The sequence below is a fragment of the Danio rerio genome, chromosome 5 (genome assembly GCF_049306965.1).
Source record: "Danio rerio strain Tuebingen ecotype United States chromosome 5, GRCz12tu, whole genome shotgun sequence".
In the NCBI taxonomy this organism is placed as follows: domain Eukaryota; kingdom Metazoa; phylum Chordata; class Actinopteri; order Cypriniformes; family Danionidae; genus Danio; species Danio rerio.
In genome coordinates, this window is record NC_133180.1 from 29,661,181 (window position 1) to 29,688,819 (window position 27,639).

General features: G+C 36.9%; 1 protein-coding gene across 1 annotated transcript in view; it reads right to left on the reverse strand.

The window, feature by feature from the left end:
• The window catches only part of whrnb (whirlin b), a 116,683-nt gene that overhangs the window by 38,738 nt on the left and 50,306 nt on the right, over positions 1 to 27,639 (reverse strand). Inside the window, exons 4-5 of the mRNA XM_021471607.3 lie at positions 18,677 to 18,885; positions 13,651 to 13,690 (exon numbers count right to left, since the gene is read on the reverse strand). Of these exons, the coding sequence (XP_021327282.2) occupies positions 13,651 to 13,690; positions 18,677 to 18,885 (249 nt within the window). The remainder of the gene's footprint in view (positions 1 to 13,650; positions 13,691 to 18,676; positions 18,886 to 27,639) is intronic.

Genomic DNA, 27,639 nt, shown 5'->3' on the forward strand with positions numbered 1-27,639 from the left:
GTGTACACACCCCCAAACTGACACTCTTTAACACATTATAATGAAAAAATCTGAATTGTGTTTTGAACTTAACTTAAACTGGCACACTCAGAAAAACCATAATATGAATATTAAATCTTAAAAAAGGGGTAAACTGTGTGCCCTTTTTGAATAAATTGTTAAGCTAACAAATATTGTTTTTCAAGATCTTATACTGCATTGTAAGTCTGTCTTTCGTAAGAGACCCTTAGGATGCATCCCATAATAAAACACTGCCTTTGAAGTTTAAAAAGGCAACAATCAAAGCTTGAAATTTTGGATCCAGCCTAGATTACTGAATAATTTTCATAACCGAAAATAAGCAAAGAGTGGCGTGCAGTGATAGAAGAGTTGTGCAATCATTAGTCACAGCATGTATTTGATATGAACTGATGTAATGTGCATGTTCAGGTCAGTGTGTGGGCAGCAGGCACTCATGGGAGAGAGAGAACAGCAGCTGCAGAGACCTCAGCACTCAGCCATGGCTAATATGTAATGCTACATACCCTGGGGTAACAAACTCTTTCTCCATCTTATTTGGCTAGTTCTGCACCTTCCCTTTGAAAACATGCCTGTCCTCTGCTTTCTACTTTTAGACGCTCTCCTTAATCAGGCCTGCATCACAATAACTCCAGTCTCTATCAAGCTTCCTCTCTCCGTCTCTCTGCCTCTTTCCAACCCACTACACTTCTCCCAGAGCTGCTATAGAAAAACAACAACAAACACTGAAACACCATGCATCGTATATCTGTGCCCGCAGGTATCTAGGTGGTGACTTACTGCGAGAAAAAACAACAAAAGCCTTTTTTAAAGATATTTTTTAAATAAAAAGTTCAGTGTGAAAGACAATAGGGATGAGTTCTCAACTGATGGGTAGTTCACAAAAGCAAAATAAGGACTTTCAAAGCTATCTTAGCTGAATTTAGCCCTGACTCAGTAGCATGAAGGCAGGCTAAATTAAGCTAATTTGGAGATTTATACTTTGCAGCTAGCCTGCTCGCAATCAGGCTTAGATTAATCCTAGGCATGCATCTCAATCAGCACCTTAGCAGCCGAAGTCGTTCATCAGTTGATCGTGTACACGAACTGGGGCACTAGAACAGTGATGAGCTTGGTTCAATACATGTTGGGACACATTGACTGTGGCATGAGAACTTCTCATTGTACATCAAAGCTGGAACTTATAAACAACAGTAGAACTAATAATTCATTCATTTTCCTTCGGCTTAGTCCCTTTATTCATAAAGGGTATGCCCTTCCAGCTGCAACCCAGTACTGGGAAACACCCATACACCCTCATTTACACACATACACTACGGACAATTTTGTTTATTCAATTCACCTATACTCGCATGTCTTTGGACTGTGGGAAAAATCTGAGCACCTGGAGGAAACCCAAGAGAACATGCTAACTGACCCAGCTGGGACTAGAACCAGTGACCTTTTTGCTGTGAGGCGACTGAGCCCCCGTGCCACTGAGCTAATAATTTTTATTTACTTATTTGATCAGGTTTATTATAGCTAAACAGTTTGACTGTTTCATATGTCAGCAACATTTTAACCATTAAATGATTATAAATGTTGCTAGATTTCTCCTAACCTACTGTATCTAGCTATGTTTGTTGATGTTACAAATAAATAACATTATTTATTTATTCATTTATTATTTTATAAAAAATGTTTTTTGTTTGTCAGTACATTTTAAAATTTGGGTCAAGCGATTCATATTTTTGTGCTTCTGAACTTTCTTTAAGGGCACATATAGTGCATATTAATGTGCCCTGATTTTCAGAGTGCATTATGGGACTTTTCAGGGCGCAAACGTTTGGAAGAATTTTGCAATTGAGGCAGCACTTAAAATGGCTGTAGATCTGATCAGTGCAATGACTACTAAAAAAATCTGTTAGCTTTGCCATCAATGCTACTAGAAATTAAAGTGTCACTATGTGATCTTAAAAAAAGTTTTTTTTGGGGTCAATAGTTCCATGAAGATCTTTTCCGTTCATAGTTTTACTCCTGATTCCTTGATTGCCTTGTTTATTGATTTGTCATTTGTTACTATGGTTACTGATTATGCTTATGCACACCTGTGCTTTAGCATTGCTTCATCTCAATTTTCCAACTTATTCTACACTTTAAAAGTATGTTCTCATATAGTACATAGAAAAGGTTCATAATATAGAGGAGGGATCACCAGCCCTCTCCCTGGAGAGCTACAGTACCTTCCTGCAGAATTCAGCTACACCCCCAATCAAACACACCTGAACCAATTAAGTAAAGCCGCTGTCACACTGCACTTTTCATCCCAAAGACTTCCATTCATACGCATGCGAACACAGCAGATCGGAAACGCATGCTTGTGTGACAAGTTTAGCAGTTTGTTGTGCTGTAAAGTCCATGCCTGGTGTACCTCTGGCCTGCAAAATAGCATCTTGTGATTGCGTTGGACCAACAGACCCAGCAGGCACAGGACAGAAACATGTCGTCAGATTGAAGTTGTACCCAACATCGTGGAATGTTGCATTTTGTTTGGAAATGAAAATCGGGTTGACGTTAGAACCCAACGTTAGGCCAACGTCAATGTCCCATATCAGACAGAGGTTGCTTTTTAGTTACTTTCCAACGCAACCTAAAAACAACAAAATATCAATGTCTAACGATGTTACAGCTTGAATTGTGTGGATGTTACCACTATAACGTCTATCAGACATTGGATTTTGGTTGCCACATCTGACAAATAAATGTCAGTATTTGATGTCAATATGGTGCTGGTTTAAGATGTTGGCTCAGTGTTGGATCTTGGTCGGTTTCCAACATAACCTAAACTCAACCAAATATCAAAATCATGGTGTGATGTTGTTATTGGACGTCAAAATAACGTTGTCCTCAGACGCTGCAGACCTAAATCTAACCTAATGTTAACATCTTATGAAGTTGTGTGTCTGCTGAGGAAGATTAAAACATGACCTCTTACTTTTTGAAACATATAATTATCTTGTTTAATCCCACTCTTTTTTATAGTGCCAAGCAATAACATTTTACATGTTTAAACTATTGTGTGACCGCAGCATAAAACCTGAGGCATCACTTGATGAATACACACAGATGTGTTTGGTCAGGGTTGCAATTGAAATCTGCAGGAAAGTAGATCTTCAGGGACCCTACTGACAGACTCGTCCCCCAAAAAATGCATTATCAGTTTGAGTCCTGACTACTGCTGAATGAGAAGTTTCTAGCTGTTTTTTTTTAATAGAAGAGTCATTGTGAGTTACAGGAAGTTATTGCAGTAAAGTGTCGTAGACTGCAGTGAAAGTGACTGTGGATGCTGATGTCATTTAGTCTATGTTTGTTGATTAAAATGAGTCATGACTCATTTTATGATGTCGAGAACAGGAAGATGAGACAGACGCTCTGCTCAATGATAATGTGGAGACAATCAAACGATCTAAATTTGTGAGTGATGCAGATAAAGAGACGCAGTTCCCTTTAAAACACTGTTCAATTTTAATAAAGTGAACAAAATTCTCTCAAATAATTTTTTTTAATCAATCAATTGCTTTTCCATTTACCCTTGAGAAAGTCACAGTAACAATTTTGACAATGTGATGCTAAATTATGCTTAGTTAATTATGTTGTAGTTTGTATGGCCTCCTTTTTTTAGTTAATACAGCATCAGTTTGTCTTGGGAATGACAGATACAAGCCCTGCACAGAGGGATTTGGAGCCATTCTCTTTGCAGAATAGTGGCCAGCTCACTATGATCTATGATCCTGGTAGAAGAAAATATTTCCTGAATTGCTCCTCCAAAACTCCCCAAAATGGTTCAATAATATTTATATCTGGTGACTGTGCAGACCATGTGATTTATTCAACTTCACTTTCAAGTTCATCAACCACTCTGTCACCAGTCTAGCTTTGTATCCTGAAGGTGGTGTCATGTATCAGGATGTAAATGCACCAATATACAATGTTTGAACCATTGGGTGCACATGGTCCTCCAGAATGGTCCGGTAGTCCTTGGCAGCGATGTGCCCATGTAGCACGAATATCGAGCTAAGGGGAATACCATTATAATGCAGCCCAAAGTATTACTGATCCACCCCCATGCTTCATTCTAGGCATGCAACAGTCTAGGCCAGGGGTGGGCAAACTCGGTCCTGGAGGGCCGGTGGCCTGCATAGTTTAGCTGCAACACTAATCAAACACACCCGAACATGCTAATCAGGATCTTCAAGATCACTAAAAATCTATAAGCAGATGTGTATGATTAGAGTTGGAGCTAAACTGTGCAGGACACCGGCCCTCCAGGACTGAGTTTGCCCACCCCTGGTCTAGGGGGTATGCTTTTTTTGGAGCTTCTTCACTCTATAACTTACCCAGATTTGGGAAAGACAGTGAAGATGGACTCATCAGAGAACAATAGTCCACAGCCCAAGATTTTTTAATGCTGAAACCATTGACTAAAGATTTGGCTATAGCCAATATAGATTTAGATAGACTTTATCAATATAGATAAAGATTTGACTATAGTTTCTGCAGGTTTCTCCAAGTAAAATGTAAGACTTTAAGACCTATTTAAGACTATACTGGTAGAATGTGCAATTAATGAAGATTGGCAAACAGGCTGGTCCAATTTAGCTTTGAAATCTCCAACAGTAATATTGTCCATCCCCTGTAAAATACACAGGAACACCTTTTTTTTAAGAATAGGTATTGCACTACAAAATAACAAATAAATAAATAAATAAATAAATAAATAAACTAAGTAACTAGTTGGTGCATTAAAATTTATAGTTAAACCAAATTAAAAAGCAATTTCAAAATACATTACTTTAAACTTATTCAAAACAATACGCAGAATCTTGTATAATTGAAAAAAGTTGAAACACGATTAACTTATTTTAAAAATGTAAAGAAGCAAAACACGTGGTCATTATATTAAGAGTTTTGAATTTTTTTTTACAGTGTATACAGTTATATCTATTCTCTTTATTCACAGAATTAGATTAGCCTTCCTCTTTTTAACACTTACAGCAAATAAAGCAGAAAGATTCACTAATAGCCGAATATGGACATCTTGCAGCAACAGCAAACCTACCGGCGCACACAGACAGGACTGACTGGCATTCTGGGCACACAATAGCTGTTCAACCAGGTGTGTTCTGAGTGACCTACATCACACTGAAGTCCTATTGAAGTGGTTTGCTCAAGCTTGCTGAGGCTCTCATTCTTCAGGCTACACATGATGGACAGCTTGTTTTGTATCTGCTCCATGAAGCTTTCTAGAAGGACACGGCCCTCCCTTCAGACTCAGCTTCATTCCAGCAAAATAAAGGCATGCCAGGCTTGAGGCACAAGGGATGCAAGGACAATGGGCAGCACAGCCTAAAGCAGTGCGTTTGTGCCTGAGAGGAATTATTTACATGCCACCAAACAAGCGAAAGAAGCCGCTTAAGGTTATACTGAGACAAAATACAATGAGCACTGGAATATACCAAAGATTTTATGGTCTCTAAACCAATCAATCCTCTCTTCTACTTTAAGTTTAGCTTTTATTCTCCAGGAAATAATGCAATATCACCTCCCTAAAATCTCTCTTTAAAGGCATAGTAATAGCCACTACTAGAGGAATGTACTACACAACAAACAAAGGTATAGCTTGATGATGCTATGACTGAGTGTGAAATCATGGGAATTGGTTTCTTCTCGACGCCCAAGACTCCTACAGAGGACTCAGTCATGTTCAAGGATCAGCTAAAGTATTCAAAACTTATTATTTTGTATAACAAAACGTATTATTTTCTGTGGGCGCAAATGCCTTGTTGATGCCAGAGGTCAGAGGAGAATGACCAGACTGGTTCCAGCTGACAGAAAGGCAACAGTAACTCAAATAACCACTTATTGCAATTAAGGTATATGAAGAAGAGGATCTCTGAATGCAAAACACATCCAACCTTAAAGCAGATGGGCTACAGCAGCAAAAGACCACACCGGGTGTCACTCCTTTCAGCTAAGAACAGGAAACACAGGCTCACCAAAATTTCACAATAGAAGAACAGAAAAACGTTGCCTGGTCTGATGAGTCTCAATTTCTGCTGCGTCATTCAGATGGTAGGGTCAGAATTTGGTGTAAACCACCTTAAAGTACAGATCCATGCTGCCCTGTATCAATGGTTCAGGCTGGTGGTGGTAATGTAATGGTGTTGGGGAAATTTTCTTGGCACACTTTGGGCCCATTAGTACCAACAGAGTATTGGTATTGGAGTATTGGTGATTCACATCATGGATGTGCAGCCGACAAATTTGCAGCAACTGCGTGATGTTATGTCAATATGGTGCAAAATGTCTGAGTAATATTTCCAATACCTTGTTAAATCTATGCCATGAAGTATTAAGGCAGTTCTGACAGCAAAAGGGGTCCAACTTAGGTCTAGTAAGGTGTAGCTAATAAAGTGCCCGGTGAGTGTAATTTATTACTTACAATTTATTAAATCCTGAAGCAGAGTAAGGCTGAAAGCCATTAAAGTGAATAAGATGCTGAAGCAATTGCTGATGAGAGATGAGCGCAATGCAGCATGAAACCAGTAGAGCTTTTATTATGCCAGTGGTTCCCAATGTGAGGGTGGCAAGACAAATGGGGGTTGGCGATTTTTAAAAAATAGAAAAAAAGATTTTATGTAAAAAAGATTTTATTACAGTTAGAATTACCATATTTAATCCACAACCTACAGAGAATAAAAATAATAATTTATAGTTACATTAAAAAAAACAATCTGCAAATAAAAAATCCTCAACCTTTGTTTTTTTTTTTCTCCTTTGGATAGCAACCCCTGGGGTGTTAAAGTCAGGCAGCAGATTGATTTTACATCACCAGGTTTAATTTTCTGACAGAACTCACGCACATTAAAAATGAATACAGGCTATGATAGAATATGGAGAATGAGCTATGAGTGGCGGTTTCCAAAATTAAACCAAGAATAGACTTGTGCTGTGAACATTGTGCTCATTAGGTGATGTCAATGTTAGATTAAACAAATGAATATATTACTATAAATAAATGACATGGTTGTTAGACTGTTGGGGAAGAAGCAGCACTGTTTTATCATAAATATATTTTAGGATTTTGTTATAATGCTATTTTGTCACAGCACAGCACATTAAAGTATCTTTAAACTATCTTTTCATTAAACTAAATCAACAATCAATGGAGCATGATATCATTAGTATGGTGACACAGGACATGTCTGTGTCCCTATATTGTTGTTTATTTCTCAGGATTTTAACATTCTTCAGAACAACTGGGATAATGTATTCAAGTCAGCATAATATAAAACTCTTTTCTAATGGATTTTGGATATTTTATTTATTTTAAATGAGATACTCTGAGGCTACATTTGTTGCTGTGATTACACATGGCACACACACACTAGTCTGGGGTTTTTGAGTTTTGACGCAGAAGCCATTTTAGTTAGAAAACTTCAAGGTTATGTTTTGGTGTAAAAGGACCACAGCACACACTTTTGAAAACAAATGTGTGGCAGCTCACATTCCCTCCCTGATTGTTTCTACTGGATCATTGCGTATTCTTCCTCAAGACCATCTTATATGACAATAACGCTTTTTTCTTTCATTTTTTTTACATGCCCAAGTTCAATGCATCCAGCAAAAATCCTCTTGTTTATGTTTGTATTGCATTAAAATGTCAAATTGTGTTTTTATTGTGTGCATAATCATTCATTCATTGTGGGGTTACCATAGCTTATTCAGCATATGTTTTATGCAGCGGGTGCCCTTCCAGTTGCAATCCATCACTGGGAAACACCCATACACTCATTCACACACACACTACGGGCAATTTACCCAATTCACCTATAGCGCATGTCTTTGGACTGTGGGGAAAACCAGAGCACCCAGAGGAAACCCACATTGCCCGAAGCTCGAACCAGCAACATTCTTGCTGTGAAGCAACAGTGCTACCCACTGTGCCACAATGCCGCCCATTGTGTGCATACTCAAATAACATTAAATTACATCTTGCTATTATTTTAATGACCAAAAAATATTAAATATTTGAAGTATTTGAAGTTGTTTCTGTGTTACAATGAAAAAATCTGAGCATACATGACAGTATTGATGAGTGTTGATGGCATGACAGCCTACAGTCATATAAGTGTACATACATGATAAAAAACAAACATATGTATATAAATACCATTATAATTTGTTATTTATATATTGATTGCACAGACTACAATTGTTCACTATAATTTTATAGCTATTTGTAGCTTCTTTTAACAAGCATTTTCAGTCATATACTGTGGGTGAGGATAATTTCTAAAACACTGTGAAAATGCCAGCGTGGATGAGAATAAGTCTCTTGTAAAGAGGCTGTGTTTAAACAACAATACAGCAGTTTAAATGTAGCATAAATCTACTTTGATTACAGATGTTGTCGTTCGGTTTTTCAGCACAAGGATTACCAACAAATTAGCAAATAAATGCTTAATTTATGTTTCAGCATTAACTGTTGAATCCATCTCCCTGTCCTCATTCAAATGCAATTGTATAAGCATTAAGCAGTTATGACTGTAATCATCTGAATAACGATGCATTACTATGCCCCGTCTTCAATCCACAATTATGAACTAGCTGATTACTGTGAGAGGATACACAGGCGCTGCTCTAGAAAAATCAATGCCTTAATTTGAGAGAAGCTTTTAATCTAGATTTATCTGAAAATTCATTGTGAGTTTATAAACTGTTTGCCATGCAACATTAAAAAAGCAATTTATTCATTTACATAGTTAATGAATTGAATATGAGCCAGAGCAATGGTTTAGTGGTTAGAACAGACACTTGAGATTTTGTTCTCTCTCCTCCTCTTGACATCCCAGCACTGCACTTTTTTTGATGTTATACACTGTGGCTTATTAATGATATTTAGGATTAATAATATTACAGTAAAATATTCTGACCTCAACAAACTCATGTTTAAATAAATACATAGATAAATAGAGCCTCTGCATTCCAAACACCACAGCCTACCTGTCTTCATGAAATGCTACTGAAAACAATCATTTATATCACACGTTAAAAGTGACATCAACTTTTACACAAGTAAATAAAAAGTCTACATCTTACTTTGGTTCAATTTCTAAGTGGTTTCTTTTATCATGTCAAAAACACCTCAGTCCACTGTGAGCTGTGGCAGCTTCATGTCTCTTTAAATGCTAATGAGCTGCTGCTTCCCTGGCCCTCCCTGGGGCTGAATCAGGAGTGGATGTGGTACCGATCCATTGAAGAGCTAAACCAAACACACTGTTCTCTGCCAGCCCTTGTGGTTTCTACTGACATTTTGTCTGTTTGACTGATATAAAGAAGTATTTAAAGTTGTCTCCACATTATAATGACAAAAAGTGAGTGTAATGTGTTGTGCAATGCATACTTTATTGTTTGACATTACAGCCCACCCTTATCAAGGTAAAATGTATTCAAACAAACATTTACAGCATATATGAAAAAAATAAAATAAAACACAGCTCTGCACATGAGAGGAAGATGATCTGATTCTAAACATAAGTTTGTGCACAGGAAACTGTTGGATTGCTTTAAAAGTTTTGCTTTATAGCTCAAATGCAGAAAAAGAGGCCATTGTTAGCCACTTTCCTATCTCTTTACAAAAGAGGTGTGAGTAGCCTGGAGTCTATCATTTGCTTGGAGGTGGAAACATGTACAGAACTAGCCAGTTTCGTACAAACTGGCACAAAATTAAAATGGGCCAATTATAGCACATAAATACACACAGACATTTTATAAAAATGCTTCATGTTTTCGCTTAAGTAAACACGTTTGTTTTTTATTATTCAATGTCACCTTAATGCATTGTTTCTAATCAGCCAGTCACATGGCAGCAACTCATGCATTTAGGCATGTAGACATGCTCAAGACAATCTGCTGCAGGTCAAATCAGGCATCAGAAGGGAGAAGAACGGTGATTTAAGTGACTTTGAACGTGGCATTGTTGTTGGTGCCAGACGGGCTGGTCTGAGTATTTCAGAAACTGCTGATCTACCTGGGATTTTCATGCACAACCATCTCTAGGGTTTACAGAGAATGGTCTGAAAAAGAGAAAATAACCAGTCAGTGGCAGTTTTGAGGGCGCAAATGCCTTGATGCCAAAAGTCAGAGGAGAATAGCCAGACTGCATGGCTTGAGCTGATAGAAAAGCAACTGTAACTCAAATAACCATCGTTACAACCGAGTCATGCAGAAGAGCATCTCTGAATGCACAACACATCCAACCCTGAGGCGAAAGGGCTACAGCAACAGAAGACCACACTGGGTGTCAGAATTTGGCATCAACAACATGAAATCATAGATCCATTCTGCCTTGTATCAACGGTTCAGGCTGGAGGTTGTGTAATGGTGTGTAGGATATTTTCTTGGCACATTTTGGGTGCATTAGTACCAATTAGTACCAGTCAATGCCACAGCCTATCCGAGTATTGTTGCTGACCATGTCCATCCCTTTATGAACACAGTGTATCCATCTTCTGATGGTTACTTCCAGCTGAATAATGTGCCATGTCATAAAGCGTAAATTATCTCAGATTGGTGTCTTGGTTTTTTGCCAATTGCACCTTTGGGATGTGGTGGAATGGAAAATTTGCGTCATGGATGTGCTATCATGTCAATATAGACCAACATTTCTGAGGAATATGTCCAGTGCCTAATTGAATCTATGCCACAAAGAATTAAGGCAGATCTGAAGAAAAAAAGAGGATCGAACCCGGTACTAGTAAGGAGTACTTAATACAGTGGCCGGTGAGTGTGTGTCGTTCAAACATCTTTTGTGTTTCACATAATACATGCAACATTTATCATTAATTCTGACTTTTTCTTTTAGCAAACTCAGATTTGTTATTTAATTTGACTAATAACTTAAAGTAATTGTAAACTGTTTTTATTTGTATGCATAATACTTTACAGCTGAGAATTGTGCAAAAAGTTTATTTACTAAAGATTTAGATTTATACTAAAACATTGAACATAGTCATGGCAATACTGCTAAAACGTACAGAATCAACATTTTAGAATCCAAAACCTTCCACCATAGCATTTCAAATACACACTATATATAGCTACAAGCTCAACATGACCGTAAAGATATCCTACTTCTTAGTTAAACACAGTGAGTGAGTGATAAGCAAGTGCAGCGTTATTTCCACATTTCTTGAATGGCACATCTATTCCTCTGCTGAAGATAATGGCTCGTCCCTTATAACACTCCTTCAGTAAAGATCCTTGTCAATCCTGTAGGTCACATTGAACAAAAATGGGTCTCACAATTCTTGCACTTGTGCCAATGGCCTCGGAATGTGCGCGATGGGAAAAGCAACAGGAGAGTGTTACAAGATCCTGTTATAAAATGCCATAATCATTTCCAGTACAGGAAGCCATTCACTTCAAAAGCTCGTTTTGAAAGATTGAACTAAATAAGTGACAATCTTACATAAAAACCCTTAAAATTCAGCAATTTCCCTGTCATATTTCTCAAACCATTATTTAGTCACTGTGGATAAAGTATCACTCCATCCATGGTGATAAACATCATGTGCTCTCCACAGCTCAGGAAAGGCCACTCAAACCCAAAGAGAGCTTTGATTTGCCCAGCGGGATACAAGTGTTTCTTCCGGACTTCAGCAGATGAGACAGACGCCTCACACAATCACAGCAGTTTGATGTCTGTCTGCTCTAAGCTCTCTTTTGGACTCAGTAATAGAGTGATGTGTGCGAGTTAAGCAGAGATCACAGCCTTATAGCTGTGCAAAGACAACCCTTTAACCACTTTCAGATAAAAGCTCCAAAGACAATGCATGCGTGGTGATGGGTTTACACAACAGCGATAACCTCAATGCTCAAACACACTTTCATATTACAATGTAAGTGTGTTTTTCCTGTTGTTTATTAGACAACAGTGTTTTGGGGACTGAAAACACATTTTGTTGAAAATGCTTTAGTGTACGTTTTTGAAAATGCTACGATTATTGTTAGTTTGTAAACCTTAATATGGAAATCTCTGAAAATGGCAGCATCATGTGCGTATGTAGTGTGTGGTATGTCAGACCTCCTAGCTTTTTATGATTCTGTGATTGTTGAATTCAATAAAAAATACACAAAAAGTCAGAAATTTTTTTGGTGATCCTGCAAAATTCGTTATTTGAAGACAAAATAATCGCAAAAAATGTAAATAATCTCATAAAACATTCAATTCCAAACCATAAAATCAAATAATCTTTATTTTAGTTTGCAATTAATTGTTTTATAGGACTTATAGACATTGCATACACGCAGTGCACGTGATGCATTTGAGTCACCTAAAAAATGGCGTCTTGTCCTGGAAGCACTGAACAAATGTGGAGGTGCTATTGACGCATGATCAGGGTCTGTATGTGATATCTGGTGTATATATCTACAGTACCAGCTATGTCTCTGGTATATGTAATACAGAATTTTTGACAGTTTTTACATGTACGTGTAAATACAAATCATTGTCATGCATACAAAATTATGTAATGTATAATTTACAAACTCAAGTTAAAAAGTTGTTGTTTTTTTTGACTACATCTAATAAGGAATTCATTATGTTTTGATGAATTCATTGTTTTGATGTATTTCTGAGGAATTTATTACTCTCATTTATATGCTTATTTGAGTGATTTTATTATTATTATTATGTATATCTATTGAATACCACAATGAGAGTAGATGTATGGAAGTAGGATCATAAGGGCACTTGCAATCAGTTTCATGTGTGACTCATGACCAAACACATCTGTGAACTCAGACATGCGCCCACGCTTAGTTGCAATGACTTCAAAAATATGATGACCCTAAAACTGCCGGTGAACTTCAGCTGAAGCTTACAGTTGACAGCTCAAGCTACAGTAAACAAGATGAATTGCTGAGCATTGTTTTGTCACAGTTGAAGTAGGAAGGAAAGACCTTAAATGGTCATGGGGAGGGCTCCTAAAAAACTAAAATTCTGTTGGTGGTAAAGAAATTACTCAACTAGCTAGGATGCACCTGAGATTTTTAGAATACCATTAGTGGAGAAGCTAATGGAGGTGTGTTAATGTGTAAATTTGGGTGAAGTGATAAGACAAAGAAGTGTATTTAAACTGTGAGCTAGCCTATACTCAAGACACTCGAAAGACCAGTCTCTGTTGTTACTGATGCTGTAACAATAATCTACTTTTCCTAAAGACTTTGGAGATCTCAGAATTTGTTATTTTATGAGAACTTTGACTTGGAATTTTAGAAAATATTTTGCAAACCAGAATCTTTTTTTCCACAACACATCATTTGGTGTAATCAGAGTGACTGTGTTTGGACTGAGATTGTCTTACACAAATAATGATTGCTTTGATCTATAGGTTCATGGCAAAGAAAGAGTATGTATGTCAGATAGCTGTGTAAAATAGGCTCATCATTTGGAAATAAACCCATAAAATGGCTTTGAATGGGTATATTAAAAGACAAAATTAATTCTAGACATTATAATAAAATTTACAAAGTCAATCATATTTTTAAAAAAAATCAGGTTTGTGATTTGTGCATTTTGTACCTTACCTTCCCTAAACTTCCTGTTCCGACATCAACAGACAGAATACTGTAAAGAGAGAAAGAGGAGAATTAAATGAAGGAAATTATTAATGCTTAAACTAACCAACTTCTATATTTACAAGACTTTCTGTAATACCTACTTCTGATTTTTTAAAGTAAATGAGTCATTCATTTGGGGGTGTTATAAATAGCATTTTCTTATCACAAAATGAGTGGTGACTTTATTCAAGACTCACAGCTGGTATGTTTGATTTGATTAAAATGAACTCTTTGCAGTTCATTTGAATAAGTGTGAATGTTGCCATCTGAATCTAAACAAGCAGATGAGCATTTAGACAAAACTCATGCAATTATGAACAACACAAATCAAAGACATCTACATGTAGATGAATCAAAACAGCAAATAATGTCAATAAATGTGAGCATGAACAGGAAAGTACAGCTCAAGGATATCTAGATTTTCTCAATCTAGGGATGTAATAAACATTCATTCAATATGTATATATTATCATGTGTACAAATTTTTTTTTTGAATGCGATAATTCGTTTGACAGCACTAATTATTATATATATATATATATATATATATATATATATATATATATATATATATATATACCTAGCTATGTGTATTGTGTTAATGTCAATGGGTGGTCAACCCATTTCCTGGAGAGCCACCTTCCTGCAGATTTCAGTTGCTACCCAAATGACACACACCTGAACCAATTAATTAGGACCTGAACACCACGTGATATTTACAGGCAGGTGTGTTTGATATGGGTTGCAACTGAAATCTGCGGGACGGTGGCTCTCCAGGAACAGGGCTGGCCACCCCTGTGTTAGACCAATATAAGACCATCTAAAATACGAAATGAATGTCTAATTATATTGTTTAAAACCACCCTTTTTCGCAGCACCGTGCGACAGATTTTTGCAAGCACAAGCTTTAGTGTAACCACAGCTTAAGACACTTTGGACAAAAACGTCTGCTAAACGACTAATGTAAATGTTATTTCCATGACTTCTCCAAAACCTTGTGGTTTTTCTGTTTTTCCAAAACTTTTCCAGGCCTGGAAAATGCCATGTTAAATTTCCATGACTTTTCCAGGTTTTCCATGACTGTATGAACCCCGGCTAGGAAAGGCTTACACGCATTTAACCTTCAACCATTCATCGGATTCCATCGTTGGGCAGATAGAATGGAATCTTACAACAATAATCAAAAAGCAGTTTTTCCCAGATCTTAGAACTCAAGACTAGTAAAGTACAGAACTAAAAGGCATCCTGCCGGATTTCCAGTGGAGCACTTTAGAATTGAGCACACCCTCCAGAGATCCCAATCAGCCCATTTCCATTTAAGCCGTTGAGAGAGCAAGAGAGGCGACATTCTACTGTGAGTCATCGTCTACTGTCAACCCACCAGCATGTCATACGTACATCTCAACCGTCACTGCCTAAAGCACATCACCTAACAATAGTGTCTACATCTAGCTTTAAAATCATCTTACTGCTATATATAGAGACTCTTTCAGACCCACCATCTGTATGACTGGACTCACTGACCTGAGTATAATCAAGTAAAGCAGCAAGACCACATCTAAATTTAAGAGGAAAGCTGAAAAATCACCTAAGTGCAGCTATTATTGTAATGGAAAGAATTGAATTAATTTCCACATAATTGTCTAAAATTACATTAGGTAAAGGATCATTGAACGCTGTCGGCTCAGATTATTTTATTTCATAATCACCAATTAAAATGAATGACACTTAAAGTAAATTTCAGTATGCAGGAGGAAGGAAGGAAACACTCATACTGTTATTTCACCTCCTAGCATGCAATCGTAAATTGAAACCTTTTTTTTCTATTCCTACAGTGCTCCACAGCATTTCTGAGAAGAAAACAGCTCAGATCTAAGCTATTCAAAGGTTTTTAGAATATAGGACAGAAAAACAACAATGTTTAAAAATGGTTCTTTATAGAAAGCCACATCATTTCTGAGCAAAACAACTCATCTAGTGTTTGAAGGACTTTCAGATCTAGCACACTCTGAGACTTTATCGAAAATCCAGAGATAATATAAGCAAGTATTTTCTATTTTATTTCCCCCAAAACCAGTATCTGGTGTAGAGTATCCACATTACTTGTCCAGCTCAATATTCTTCATTGTGTGTCTATCAGGTTCTGAGTTTCCCCATGTCATGTTGTTCCATGTGCTGTTGTTTTCATCAAGTGATTCCTTTGTTCTGTTTTCCTGCCTTTTTTCAATGTTCATTAGTTCCAACTGGGCTCTCACTCCTGTATGTCATTTAGTTAATCATGTCATGTATATAGTCCTGACTTTTGGTTAGTTTTGGCCGCTGTTATAGTCTTCTTATAATTAGTTAAATGTCTGTTGAAGAAGCAGTCTCAACAGATATTAGGCGGACAGTCTACTAATACTCAAATGGACCATCAAAATAAAGTGTTACCAACAGTTTAATATAGGCTTCTCTGAATTGATGAATATTTTTGCTTTAATTATATTTATTTTATTATGTTATTTAACAAACCAGTTTGTGTATTGGTGCTGAAACATATCGTCACATTTTTCGTCAAAATTGAGTCATTGACATATTCTTATTAAATGACAACTTATTTACATTATGGGATGTTTTTTGTCAATATCTCAAAATCCTTAAGAACGCAGATAGAACCTTATAATTCTAAGGTGAACATATATAGTGGACATGTTTTGAAGCACTTCACCTCTGTTATTCATTCCTATTGTTTATTTTGTACATAACTGACCAACAGAACATACATTAGAACATACATTAGAATTACAATACATAATAAATTGTATATACGATAATATATGAAGTGTATGTTTTTGTTCAAGCCCATCTTACACATCGGTGCGGGTGAATGGATTCATAGAAAATAGAATTTAATTAATGTGCTACTTTAAATTAGTGTATCACAAACATCTGTCCTATACTGTAGGTCTATTTGCTATATTATTAATATGTCATTATTTTAAAAATTAAGCTTCTGATTTTTTCTCAGTGCTGATGAGCCTTCATTTTCTCTATCTCCCTCGCAGTGAGTTCAGGTGAGGATGTGTTTAATACTGTAAGTAAAATTAGAACACTATTTAGTTTGCGTGCATCAAACTGGCTCGCAGTGAGTTCAGGTGAGGATGTGTTTAATACTGTAAGTAAAATTAGCCACAATTTAGTTTGCGTGCATCAAACTGGCAGGAAAACATACATTTAAAATAGATAACAAATGTCATAACGAATGCCCTTAAATAATGTAGCCTAGTTCAGTGGTCCTCAACCTTTTTATAACCACAGAACGGTCTGCGCCTTTCAAATTTTATCGCAGACCGGGGGGTGGGGGTGTGTGTGTGGGGGGTAGTGTTTGGGTGTTACGCTTTTGTATGAGATAATTAGTCTACCGATATATGCATATTTGAATACCACAAGCACACCACGATCAGCTCCACCTTTTATGGAATAAGGTAAAGCTGATTGCGGTGTGTTTGTGGCATTCATTTAACTCAGTGCATCTGGAAGGTGCAAGCGTGTCAAGCCTTCGCAAGAGTGTCAAGTGTAAAAGCCTTGTCCGTTTCGTGAGGTGTGTGCACCTTCACTGGACATAACGAACTTGCGTGAACTAGAAAAGACCCTGAAAGGCCACCGTCATTTGCAATCTCCAGTTGATCTTCTTACACAGACATGCTGGATTTACCTGATTTGTTTATAAATGGGTTGCGGATCCATTCAATGGCAGTTTGCGGGTCCTTCACAGGGCCATTTCCCCTTAGCAAAGAAACTTTCCAAAGACGTCTGTTAATTAGCGTTACTGTGTTAATGTGGGTTACATTTGGGCACTCAAGTAACTGAGACATAAGTGAGAGAATAAGGTCATTTTTCAAAATAAAAGCCTTTAAAAATAAAACATTGTTCAGACTCGAATAAATAAAATTAAAATAATTAATGGCCCGGTACCAATTGATCCACTGAGCAGTACCGGTCCGCGGGCCAGTGGTTGAGGACCACTGGCTTAGTTGACAGCAAGCATCAAGTGTTTATTGAGATTGTGTTCTCTGTCATGTATAGATTATTTGATCTTTACCGAAGCTGGTAACAGACACGTGTGGTGACTGCAGTCATGCTCAGCTCTGACAAGGTGCTTTTATTTAGCTTGTAGTCTACTATACAATAGTTTAGATTTTTTTTTACATACAATTTTCCATTACTTAAAAAAAAAAAAAAAAAAAAAAAAAAAAATATATATATATATATATATATATATATATATATATATATATATAGTTTGTATATAAAATGAGCGCTAGCTTGTTACGCTGTGATAATTAGGATCTTACTGCATATTCGGTTTATTCTTTAGTAGCCTATAGATTCGTTAATAATGTATTTTATAAATGATTGTATATAAGGACTAAGCCAGGGATGGGCAAACTTGATCCTCGAGGGCCGGTGTCCCTGCAGAGTTTTGTTCCAACACTAGTCAAACACACCTGAACAAACTAATCAGTGTCTTCAAGATCACTAGAAATCTATAAGCAAGTGTGTTTAATTAGAGTTGGAGCTAAACTTTGCAGGGCATAGGCCCTCCAGGACAAAGTTTGCCCACCCCTGGACTAAGCTATTATGATACATTAATTAATACATTAAGACATTGAAGTCAGGTAGGACAACAAATCACATCCACATAGTGCATTACTGTTGAGTGGTATCAGTCTGTGGTATCGGCATTTCATGTATTTTACAAATATGAGTATTTTAACCAATTATCAGCCCGATATAAGATACTGGTATCGGTGCATCCCCATTTGTAAGGTTTCATTACATTACTAAAAACTATTCATGTCTGTGAATTTTTATATATCTCTTTTGGGTCAAAACAGACTTGAATGTGTTATGTGGGTTAAATGAATCATATCTGAGAGCTCAGTTAAAACTCCTCAGCTCTGAAAGAAAAAAGAAAACTGTCTAATAAAAAAAAAGTGTACTGAAGCTTCACCTCTGGCTGTTGCTGTTGGCTGAGCTCTCAGCGATCTGCGCGCTGGGGATCCATTTGGTCTCATCCACCACAGTGCGAGCATGAGGCAGTCGGCCCACGTCCTTTATGGTCATCAGCATGTGGCGTGAATTTTTCAAGATCTGAACGGCCTCATCATGACAGATGCTCCGGAAGTTACGTCCATTCACTTCCAAAATCTGATCCCCTACCTAAAAATACGAAAACAGAGAGAAGCATCAGAGACCTGACACTCCAAATGAGACTAAATGAAACGTAATAATGCCCGAGACAACAACACAAAGCCCACGCAGAAGACAAATAGAAAATTAACACATACAGATTTTCAATTAAGCCAGAAAACCAATAAACAAGCCATCCTTTCAGCATGATTTGTATATGAAACAATGAAATCTGTGTCGCTAGAAAGTTTGTTGTTGTAAAATGTGCCAGGTAGACGGTCATTTATGAATACCATCTGTCTCATTTCCGAATTCGCTCAGTAACAAACTGACAGAGGAAGTGAAGGAGTGGATAGTGGCACATTCACTGGAAATGATTCAGTTACAAGGCACAGAAAAGCGCTCAATCTGTTCTCATTAAACCTTCTCGGCCATGACAGAATATTAGTGATGTTCTGCAGATCGATGCAATGAATATAACACATGAAACACTCACTGAGCAGTTCAGCACAGTGGGACAACAATCAATGACTGTAACACTCTTGTTTTACCGTGCTTCATGACACTAGATACGTTCTCTGCTCTAAATCATCCTGCATCTCAACAGATTCAAAACATTATTTTTATAATTTTTATTTTTATTATTTTTGGCTATTGACATATGGTCAATACAAACAGTTTATATAAAGGTAAACCTCAAACATTTTTGAAAATATCAGCTCATCTACAAAACGGTAAAGAAAACATTTCATAGTTGTCAATTGTACTATAGGATGTTGATCTCTGCTTTGTCGACTTTTTAATATATTTTTTCCTTTCTTCAACACGTTAAAGATTTATTTATCAGATTTTTGTGACAGTTTTCATATTACACAACACAGTATATGATGTGCATTAACAATATGCGAAGTGCATTCATTTTACAAATTAAGCATATAAACAAGTCAGTAACAAAAATTGAGGCTGGCAGCATGGTGTAATAAGTACAATAAATGATGATAATAAAAGAAAAGAAAATAAATAATTAAAAGAGAGAAAACGGGAACTGCTTTGTCGACTTTTGATGTTGAAAATTCAACTCTACACTGTAAAAAATTACACTAATGTAGAGAAAGATGTAATTTTTACTAAAGTAGAGAAAGAGAGTTGAAAAGAAACAACAACAAAGTTCAAAAATTTTTTTTTACAATGAAGAGGAAGACCTCACACCACCTGACTACATTCACACCAGGTAGTTACAAGAATTCAGTCACATGAACTATCCAGAACTGAACTAATTTCTCCCTAGACTAGAAATGCCCGAACTAGGGATAAACGTGGATAAACTATCCCATCTGAGAAGAGAGGGAGAGTGATAGGTATTTATTTAGATTTTGCTAACATTAAATTTCTGAACTGATATGTTCACAACACTTTAAAATACTGTGCTAGTGTTTTATAGGGCACATATTCATCCATTCAGTTTGCACTTACATCACTGTCGTTTCTAATGTGTGTATTTCTTACTATGATTAGGCCCTGTTCTGAGATAGAGGCTAATTTAAATCCACAAAATGGCTTTCTTAGAACAATTTTTTCCCCCTCGTTTCTGTGGTGTCAATATGCCAAAATTTCCACAAATAGATCTTTAACTGTGAAAAAGTTGCTTTTGAAAGTTTAGAGACCCTCCATAGGACCATTAATGACCTTTAAATCAATGAATGAATTGTGTTCCTTTTAACTAGAAAAAAACAAGTAATTACTGACATGATTTTTGTTTGACCAACATTTCTTCTATTACAGGGGCAAACCAAACCTCTTCCATTGCTCCTTTTGTTCTCCTCAGCAAAGGAGAAATAATAAAGAAAGATTAGTTATCGATGTGTGTCTGTTTCTTCCTCTGTGTGCAAACGTTCCGCATGCAGTGGAGTCAGCAGCCAGAACGCACCATAACTCACTGGAGTAGAGAAAGAGAGGGATACAGAGAGAGAGAGAGAGAGAGAGAGAGAAAGAGAGAGGGGGGGGGGGTGCTGATTTATAAGCTGCAGGAACTCAAGGATCATTCATTTACTCACAGAAGGCAAACCACTGGCATTCTTCTACCAACCCTTCTACTCCTTTATCACACTCTCCAACGGTCTGCTGTGCTTTGCATCCCTCTATTCTGTTCTGACTTCTCCACCCTCTGCACCATTACACTACTCTATCCATCCCACTTTCCTCTAATAGCCTTCGATACTGCTGTACACAACTATATTTTATCTTCGTAACCCACTGGGGACAATCAGGACTAAGCCTCTGGTATAGAGTTACATATAATAAGGCTGTACAACTCATGTGACAATGATAAGGACATAATGGAATGTTCCCTATATAAACACAATGAGCATAAAATATAAAAATAATAGTTTCCACAGAAATTGCATCAATAATGAAATTTTAAACTATGTAAAATGTATTTATGTATAAAAAAAACATACAAACACATTTTAAAGTGCAAAAAATTTAATAAATACAATTATTCTGTTTTTGATATAAAAGGGTAAAAATGTTAAAGTCAATCATCAAAATGCAAAGACTACATGTTAAGTTCCTTTGTTCATCTGTTGAGAAAAGTCCCAGAAATTAAAACAATTCAGTCATTCTGGGACCATCAGGAAAGTCATGCATTAATCAGGATGACAAGACTCCTCAGAGTGGGAAACCAGAATCAAATAGCCTCAACGCACACGAACTTATCTACACATGGTAATAATATTAGCTTTACAAAAAAGGTGATGGAGTTTGAAATAATTAAATACATTTATTAAAAAAAGATTACATAAAAAATTTGATCTTAACAAGTTAAGAAAATAAATTGAATATGGCATCTTATGGCCTTTCAGCTCACGTCTCAGATAGTTTTAAAAACTAAAACCTTTTTGGTTTTAGCATGCCTACTGCGCCCAAATGACATTTACATGTCACGTTTCAGGATTAAAACAGGAACAAAAACGGGTGTAGAATCCAAGTGCAGATCTTTAATGTGAAAGTGCAGCAACAGTGACAAAATCCAAAAATCAAAGTAACAAATTAACAAAATAAACAAACAAACGAGCAACTCAAACAGATTAAACTGGGACTAGACTTTAACACTAAGACAAGATACAAGAGCAAGAGCTAAATCAAGATCAGGAACAACATACCAATGACAACGACCAACTCAAACAGAGGATGAATGACTGAATATATAGTCCAGATAAATCACAGAGAACGGAGACAGCTGTGGTTGTAAATCAGTGTAGATGAGAGACCGGGTGTGTGTGCGAAAGAATGTATGGAAATGTAGTTCTAAAGCCACTGTAGTCCACTGGGGGTTGCTGGCCAACTACAGTGGCATCTGGTGGACAAACACAGTCATGACATTACATTTTCATCAACATGAAAGTTTATTCTCTGCAAGCATTTTAAAGCCTTGTCAGTTTTTTCAATTTAATTCAAGTTTATATCTATAGCGCTTTTACATTGTAGATTGTGTCAAAACCGCTTAACATATAAGTTCTTGTAAGAAAAAAGTTGATACAATATTTTCTGAGTGCAACCCTTATGGCTAAAGCCATGTCACTCTGCAGCTCGAGACTAGTGTCCTGACATTTTATCTTAACCATCAGATTTTGCTACCAACACTGTATTTGCTCTGGGGTTGGGGTTAGGTAGGTTAGGGTGATATTACAGCTTCATATCACAGTACTCCACATTCAAATTTACACTGGTAGCAAAATCTGAAAAGTAGCATATTGCATCATCAAAATGTGCTACCTACTTTTTGAATGAGAAGTAGGACAATCGAAGAAGGTAGGACAAATCAGCAGAACACCAGTTACTCACTGAAGCTAAGCAGGGCTGGGTCTGGCAAATACCTGGATGGAAGACCACATGGAAAAATTGATTTGCTGTTGGAAGTGGTGTTAGTGAGACCAACAGGGAGTGCTCAATCTGCCGTCTGTGTGAGTCCTAATGCCCCAGTAAAGGGACACCATACTGTCGTCTTTTGGATGGGATGTTAAACTGAGACCCTGACCCTCTGTGGTTAATTAAAATTAAAAAGGAAATTAATTTTCCTTCAGTTTAGTTCCAATAATATCAAGGGTCACCACAGCAGAATGAACCATCAATTATTCTAACATATGTTTCCACAGTGTCTGCCCTTTTAGCCACAACCCAGTACTAGGAAACATCTATTCATACTCACACATGCACACACATACACAACAGCCAAATTTGTTGTCTTTGCACTTGTGTGGAAAACCGGAGAACCCGGAGGAAACCCACGTGAGCACAGGGAGAACATGCAAACTCCAAACAGAAAAACTAGCCCAGTCGGGACTTGAACCATCAACCTTCTTGCTGTGAGGCAACAGTGCTAACCACTGAGGCATCATGCCACCCTCAAACTCGATAAATGTGCTCTATAAACAAATACACAAGTTACTAAAAAATACACACAACAGCTGTCAGACAGCACATGAAGTGAAGTTAGCTTCACTATCTCCACTTATTTAGTATAGTCAGGTATGCTGTCAAATAATGTCTACTTTCAATAATTTTAGTCTATGACAGATAGTGTAGAATGTTTTATTAGGCTTTCAAAATCCCCCCGTATCTCTATTGCAAAGCCCAATCTAGTAGGAGGATCCAAAATTGTGCGGTTTACACTTAAATGCACTGCTTTATGTTTATCATTAAAATGTTAAGATTACAAAGAAGTTTTAAAAAGGATTATTACAAAAATAAAAAACTATTTGAAAAAAATCTGCATTAAATTGATAAAAAAAAATTCTTATGACAAAAAGTGTGAAATATGTTTTTTATATGTTTGAAATAGGATTTTTAAAATTACCCTTGCCTAAGATAAAAGAATCAATTATATGAAATGTTTCAAAGCTGCAGTGAATCTGCTCACACAAATCTCTCTGTAACTGGTTCAGATTTGCAGAAAATTGTAGTAGGTTAACAAATAAATATTTGATGGATAGTTACATGCATAATCCAAACATTTTGTGATGTAAGCCTTATGTTACACCTGAAATGACAAGGAAATGTATAGTGATGTTAATAATTAATCAGTCCCTAAACTCAGTGTCTGCAATGTAGAGCCTCCACAGGTTTATATGGACTGCAGACTCCTGCTATAAAGAGAATGACGCTTAACTTTGATTTATACTTCTTTATGCATCCTAACAAGTCCCTACTTACAAAGGGGGTGATGTGTGAGCTGTTTTATTCAAGATGCCTTCGAATAAGCAGATAGACATGCAGACCACCTCAAGTAAGGCTCCAAGTGAGCTGTGCCATTAGCAAAAATGTGATGTGTGAACACTGCTGATCACTGATTGGTCCGAGGGAATAGTCATGATCAGCGTTATTGGATTTGTAAGAAGAGACACCAAATCATGCATATTTAAAGGTCCCCTGAAGTGCACTGAAATGTACACTTTTGTTCAATGTGTCACATAGTGAAGTTTACTTATGAACTGATTATGATTGACAACGACTGGTCCCGCATTAGCTAACACATGATTTACCAATCAGATGAATCCTAACACACTATAAATAACCAGAGTTTCTTACCTCATATCTTTGTCTTAAAGAATCCCCCCTTCCACCCCTACTCCTCCTACTTTTTCCTACATAGGGTGACACGGCAGCCCAGTGATTAGCGCTGTAGCGTCACATCAAGAAGGTCTCAAGATCAAGTAATTACTAGGGCAGTTGATTTTTATGTGTGGTGTTTACATGTTCTCTTCGTGCTCTTATGGGTTTTCCTTGAGTTCAAACAGTCCACAGTCCAAAGACATGCAACATAAGTGAATTGACTAACCAAATAGATGAGGTAATACTTACACTTTAAAAAAATCGTTATTTTACTTTTTTTCGGCACCCCAGCAGCCGGAAAAAAAAACTTAAAATAGCGGACGTTAATTTACATACATTTGCTGTATAATAACAGACAGTAAATTACAGAAATACTGTTATTTTAAGGAAATGTCTTTAACTTAATGGCTGTTATTTTACGTAAAAAAAAACGTAACAGTGTTACGGTTTTAGCAGTGTAAGTGTGAACTCTCAAATAAAACATGACGGAGTGGCACATATATGGCACATTTCCACTGAGTGGTATGGTACGGTATGGTATGGTGCGTTTTTATGGATGTTTTCACTGTCAAAGGGTACCTAAAAGCGAACCGTACCATACCACTTTTTGGTCACCCTTTGCAAAAGGTACCTAGCACAAAAAAATAAAAAAATAAATTAGTTAATAAACAAAAGGCAAAGCTAGACACACAGCTGAATGCTATTGGTTTACAAAGATACATCATTCGCAGAAGCAGGAGATTGAAAGCAATGGAAGTGCCATTTTAAAATACACAGCCTAGACATTACACCGTAATAATATATACATATAATAGGAAGCCATGGTCGTTCCGAGCTCAAACAAAACTTTGTCAATATATTAATGAACAGCCACAAACCAAGAAGAACAAAAACTGCTGTGTCCTGTTGTTTTACGAGCCCGTCTAAAAATGCAAGCGATTTCACTGTCTCCAGAGAGCTTGCGCGCGTCTATATTTGAAATAACAAACGTCTTGAGCTCACATTAATAAGGTGCGTGCGATTATGGAAGCACTTCTAATATCTGATCCTTTCAGGAAGAGACAAACACGAGAGTGAAGCGCAAAAATTTAAAGGAGAAGCCGGAAAAAACAGAGCAGCAAATGATGCTTACTGCAGCATAAAACATGAAAAATCTGTCATGTTTAATTATTATCATCGCCTTTTGCACTGTGAACTCGGAATGACTGAATTACTTTCTAACAGAGGTTATATGTGCTGGTGAAGATTAAAGACACATATGAGAGGTTTGCACCGACCATGGGCTATATTTCGAGTTGTTTCTGAACCCAAATAAGGACTAAATATATGCTGTGTGTAGGTTTTTTTTTTAATTGGTAACATATCAGAGACTTTAAGAGGCTGTATGTGTACAAATATGTTGCATTTATTTATTTACTTATTTTACATAATTGCAGACATTACAGTAGGCTATTTTTTATTGATCTGCAGTTATAATCAAATCTTGTTCATAAAAAGGTTTGTAATGAACATTTATACACAAGTATTCATGTGTATAAAGCATCTGTTTTGTGAGAAGTGTTTCTCATATGATTTGTTAATCAACCCATTCAGCTTTACTGTGACATTTCCTCGAGTAAAAATGACGTCGTCTGAAATTTTCTGTTGTACAACACGCCCACCAAGAGGGCAGTGGAAACGCAAGCCTGATACCTTGTATGGGTCGGTGGCCTGATACCATATGGGTTGGTACTGACATGTCCTGACCCATACCGTACTGTACCTCTCAGTGAAAACGGGCTAATAGTACCTTGTCCTCTTTTGGAAGAAAATGACAGATCTTCATTTTTTTGGGGAACTCTTTCTTTAAGTGGCACTAACCTAGTGTAAATGTAAACAGAACAGAGCAGGACCTTTTTTTTTTGTTCTTTTTTGGCGAAACGAGAGAGAAAAAAACCCCCGAATTGGGTCACTTGAGCCATGCCATGTAAATGTGACCTATGAGAGCTTGGATCTGTCCCAAATCAAAAGTGAAACACCTTAAGGAGCAATAGCTATGTTGGACTTCAGACATGACCCATATACGTTTTAGTGAGTCTTCTTACTAGACCATTTTATCACTCTATTTCCATCCTCGAATGCCTCCGGCTGTCCCTCTGTGTTCTCCAGGTGGGACTTAATGAAACAACCATAAAAGATTTGAACAAAGTTATTCAGGCCTTCCCCCTAAACACACAGAGAGCCATCACATTCATCTGTCAGCTAGAGATGTGCTGGACACCAGCAGTGTTGAGGCACAGATAAATGTGTCTGACGGACATCCACCACAGATCCAGGTGAGCCCAGCTCATCTCTAAGGGAAACGAACATTAATTAGGCCCAGTGATGAGCTACGCAGATGGGACAGATGCCGGGCCATCAGTCAGTTTTACCTCCAGCATGGTGGAAGTTTAATCAGTATGGCTCTGAGGTAAGCAGACAGAGAAAAGGCTTTCGGGAAGAGGCTGAGGAGGTGGCTTGAAGGAAAATGTGGTTGAGTAGAAAGGAATTATGGATCGAGTTCAAAGGCCAGGATTTTTGCCAGAAGCTCCATCTGTTTAAGAGCTGGTAGGAGGATCAAAACTTTGCGGTCTGCAGTGAGGTAGACAGCTTTGTAATATATTACATACACACCATCATTCAAAATTTTGGAGTGAGTAAAATTTAGCAAAGAAACATTACATGGATTTAAATTGATCTCTCAAATAATTACTGTTCAATTAAACTTTTTTGTCCATGATATAAGTGTAAATATATGTATTATAATCTTTACCAACATGTTAGGCAGTTTTCAACTTTAATAATTATAAGAATAAGTTACTTAAGCTCAAAATCAGCATAAAAAATATATTTCTGAAAAGTTCCTTTGCCATCATCATTATGAATGACATAAAAAAATACATATACATATATTTACCCATTTAAGATACATCTTTTAAAATTTTAAAATCATCTTTTTGGACAGAACTGTGTGTAGGTAAAATGTGCCCTATATCATATTGGGGTGATAAAAATACAACAAGTCTCTTTTTTTTTTTAAATTTCCTGAGGTTAAAATGGGATTTAAATTCCTCCCATTTTGAGGCCCACCACAACATGACATAGGAGTGTGGTTTCCCCTCTCACAGAATTGAATGACAGCCATGACCACGA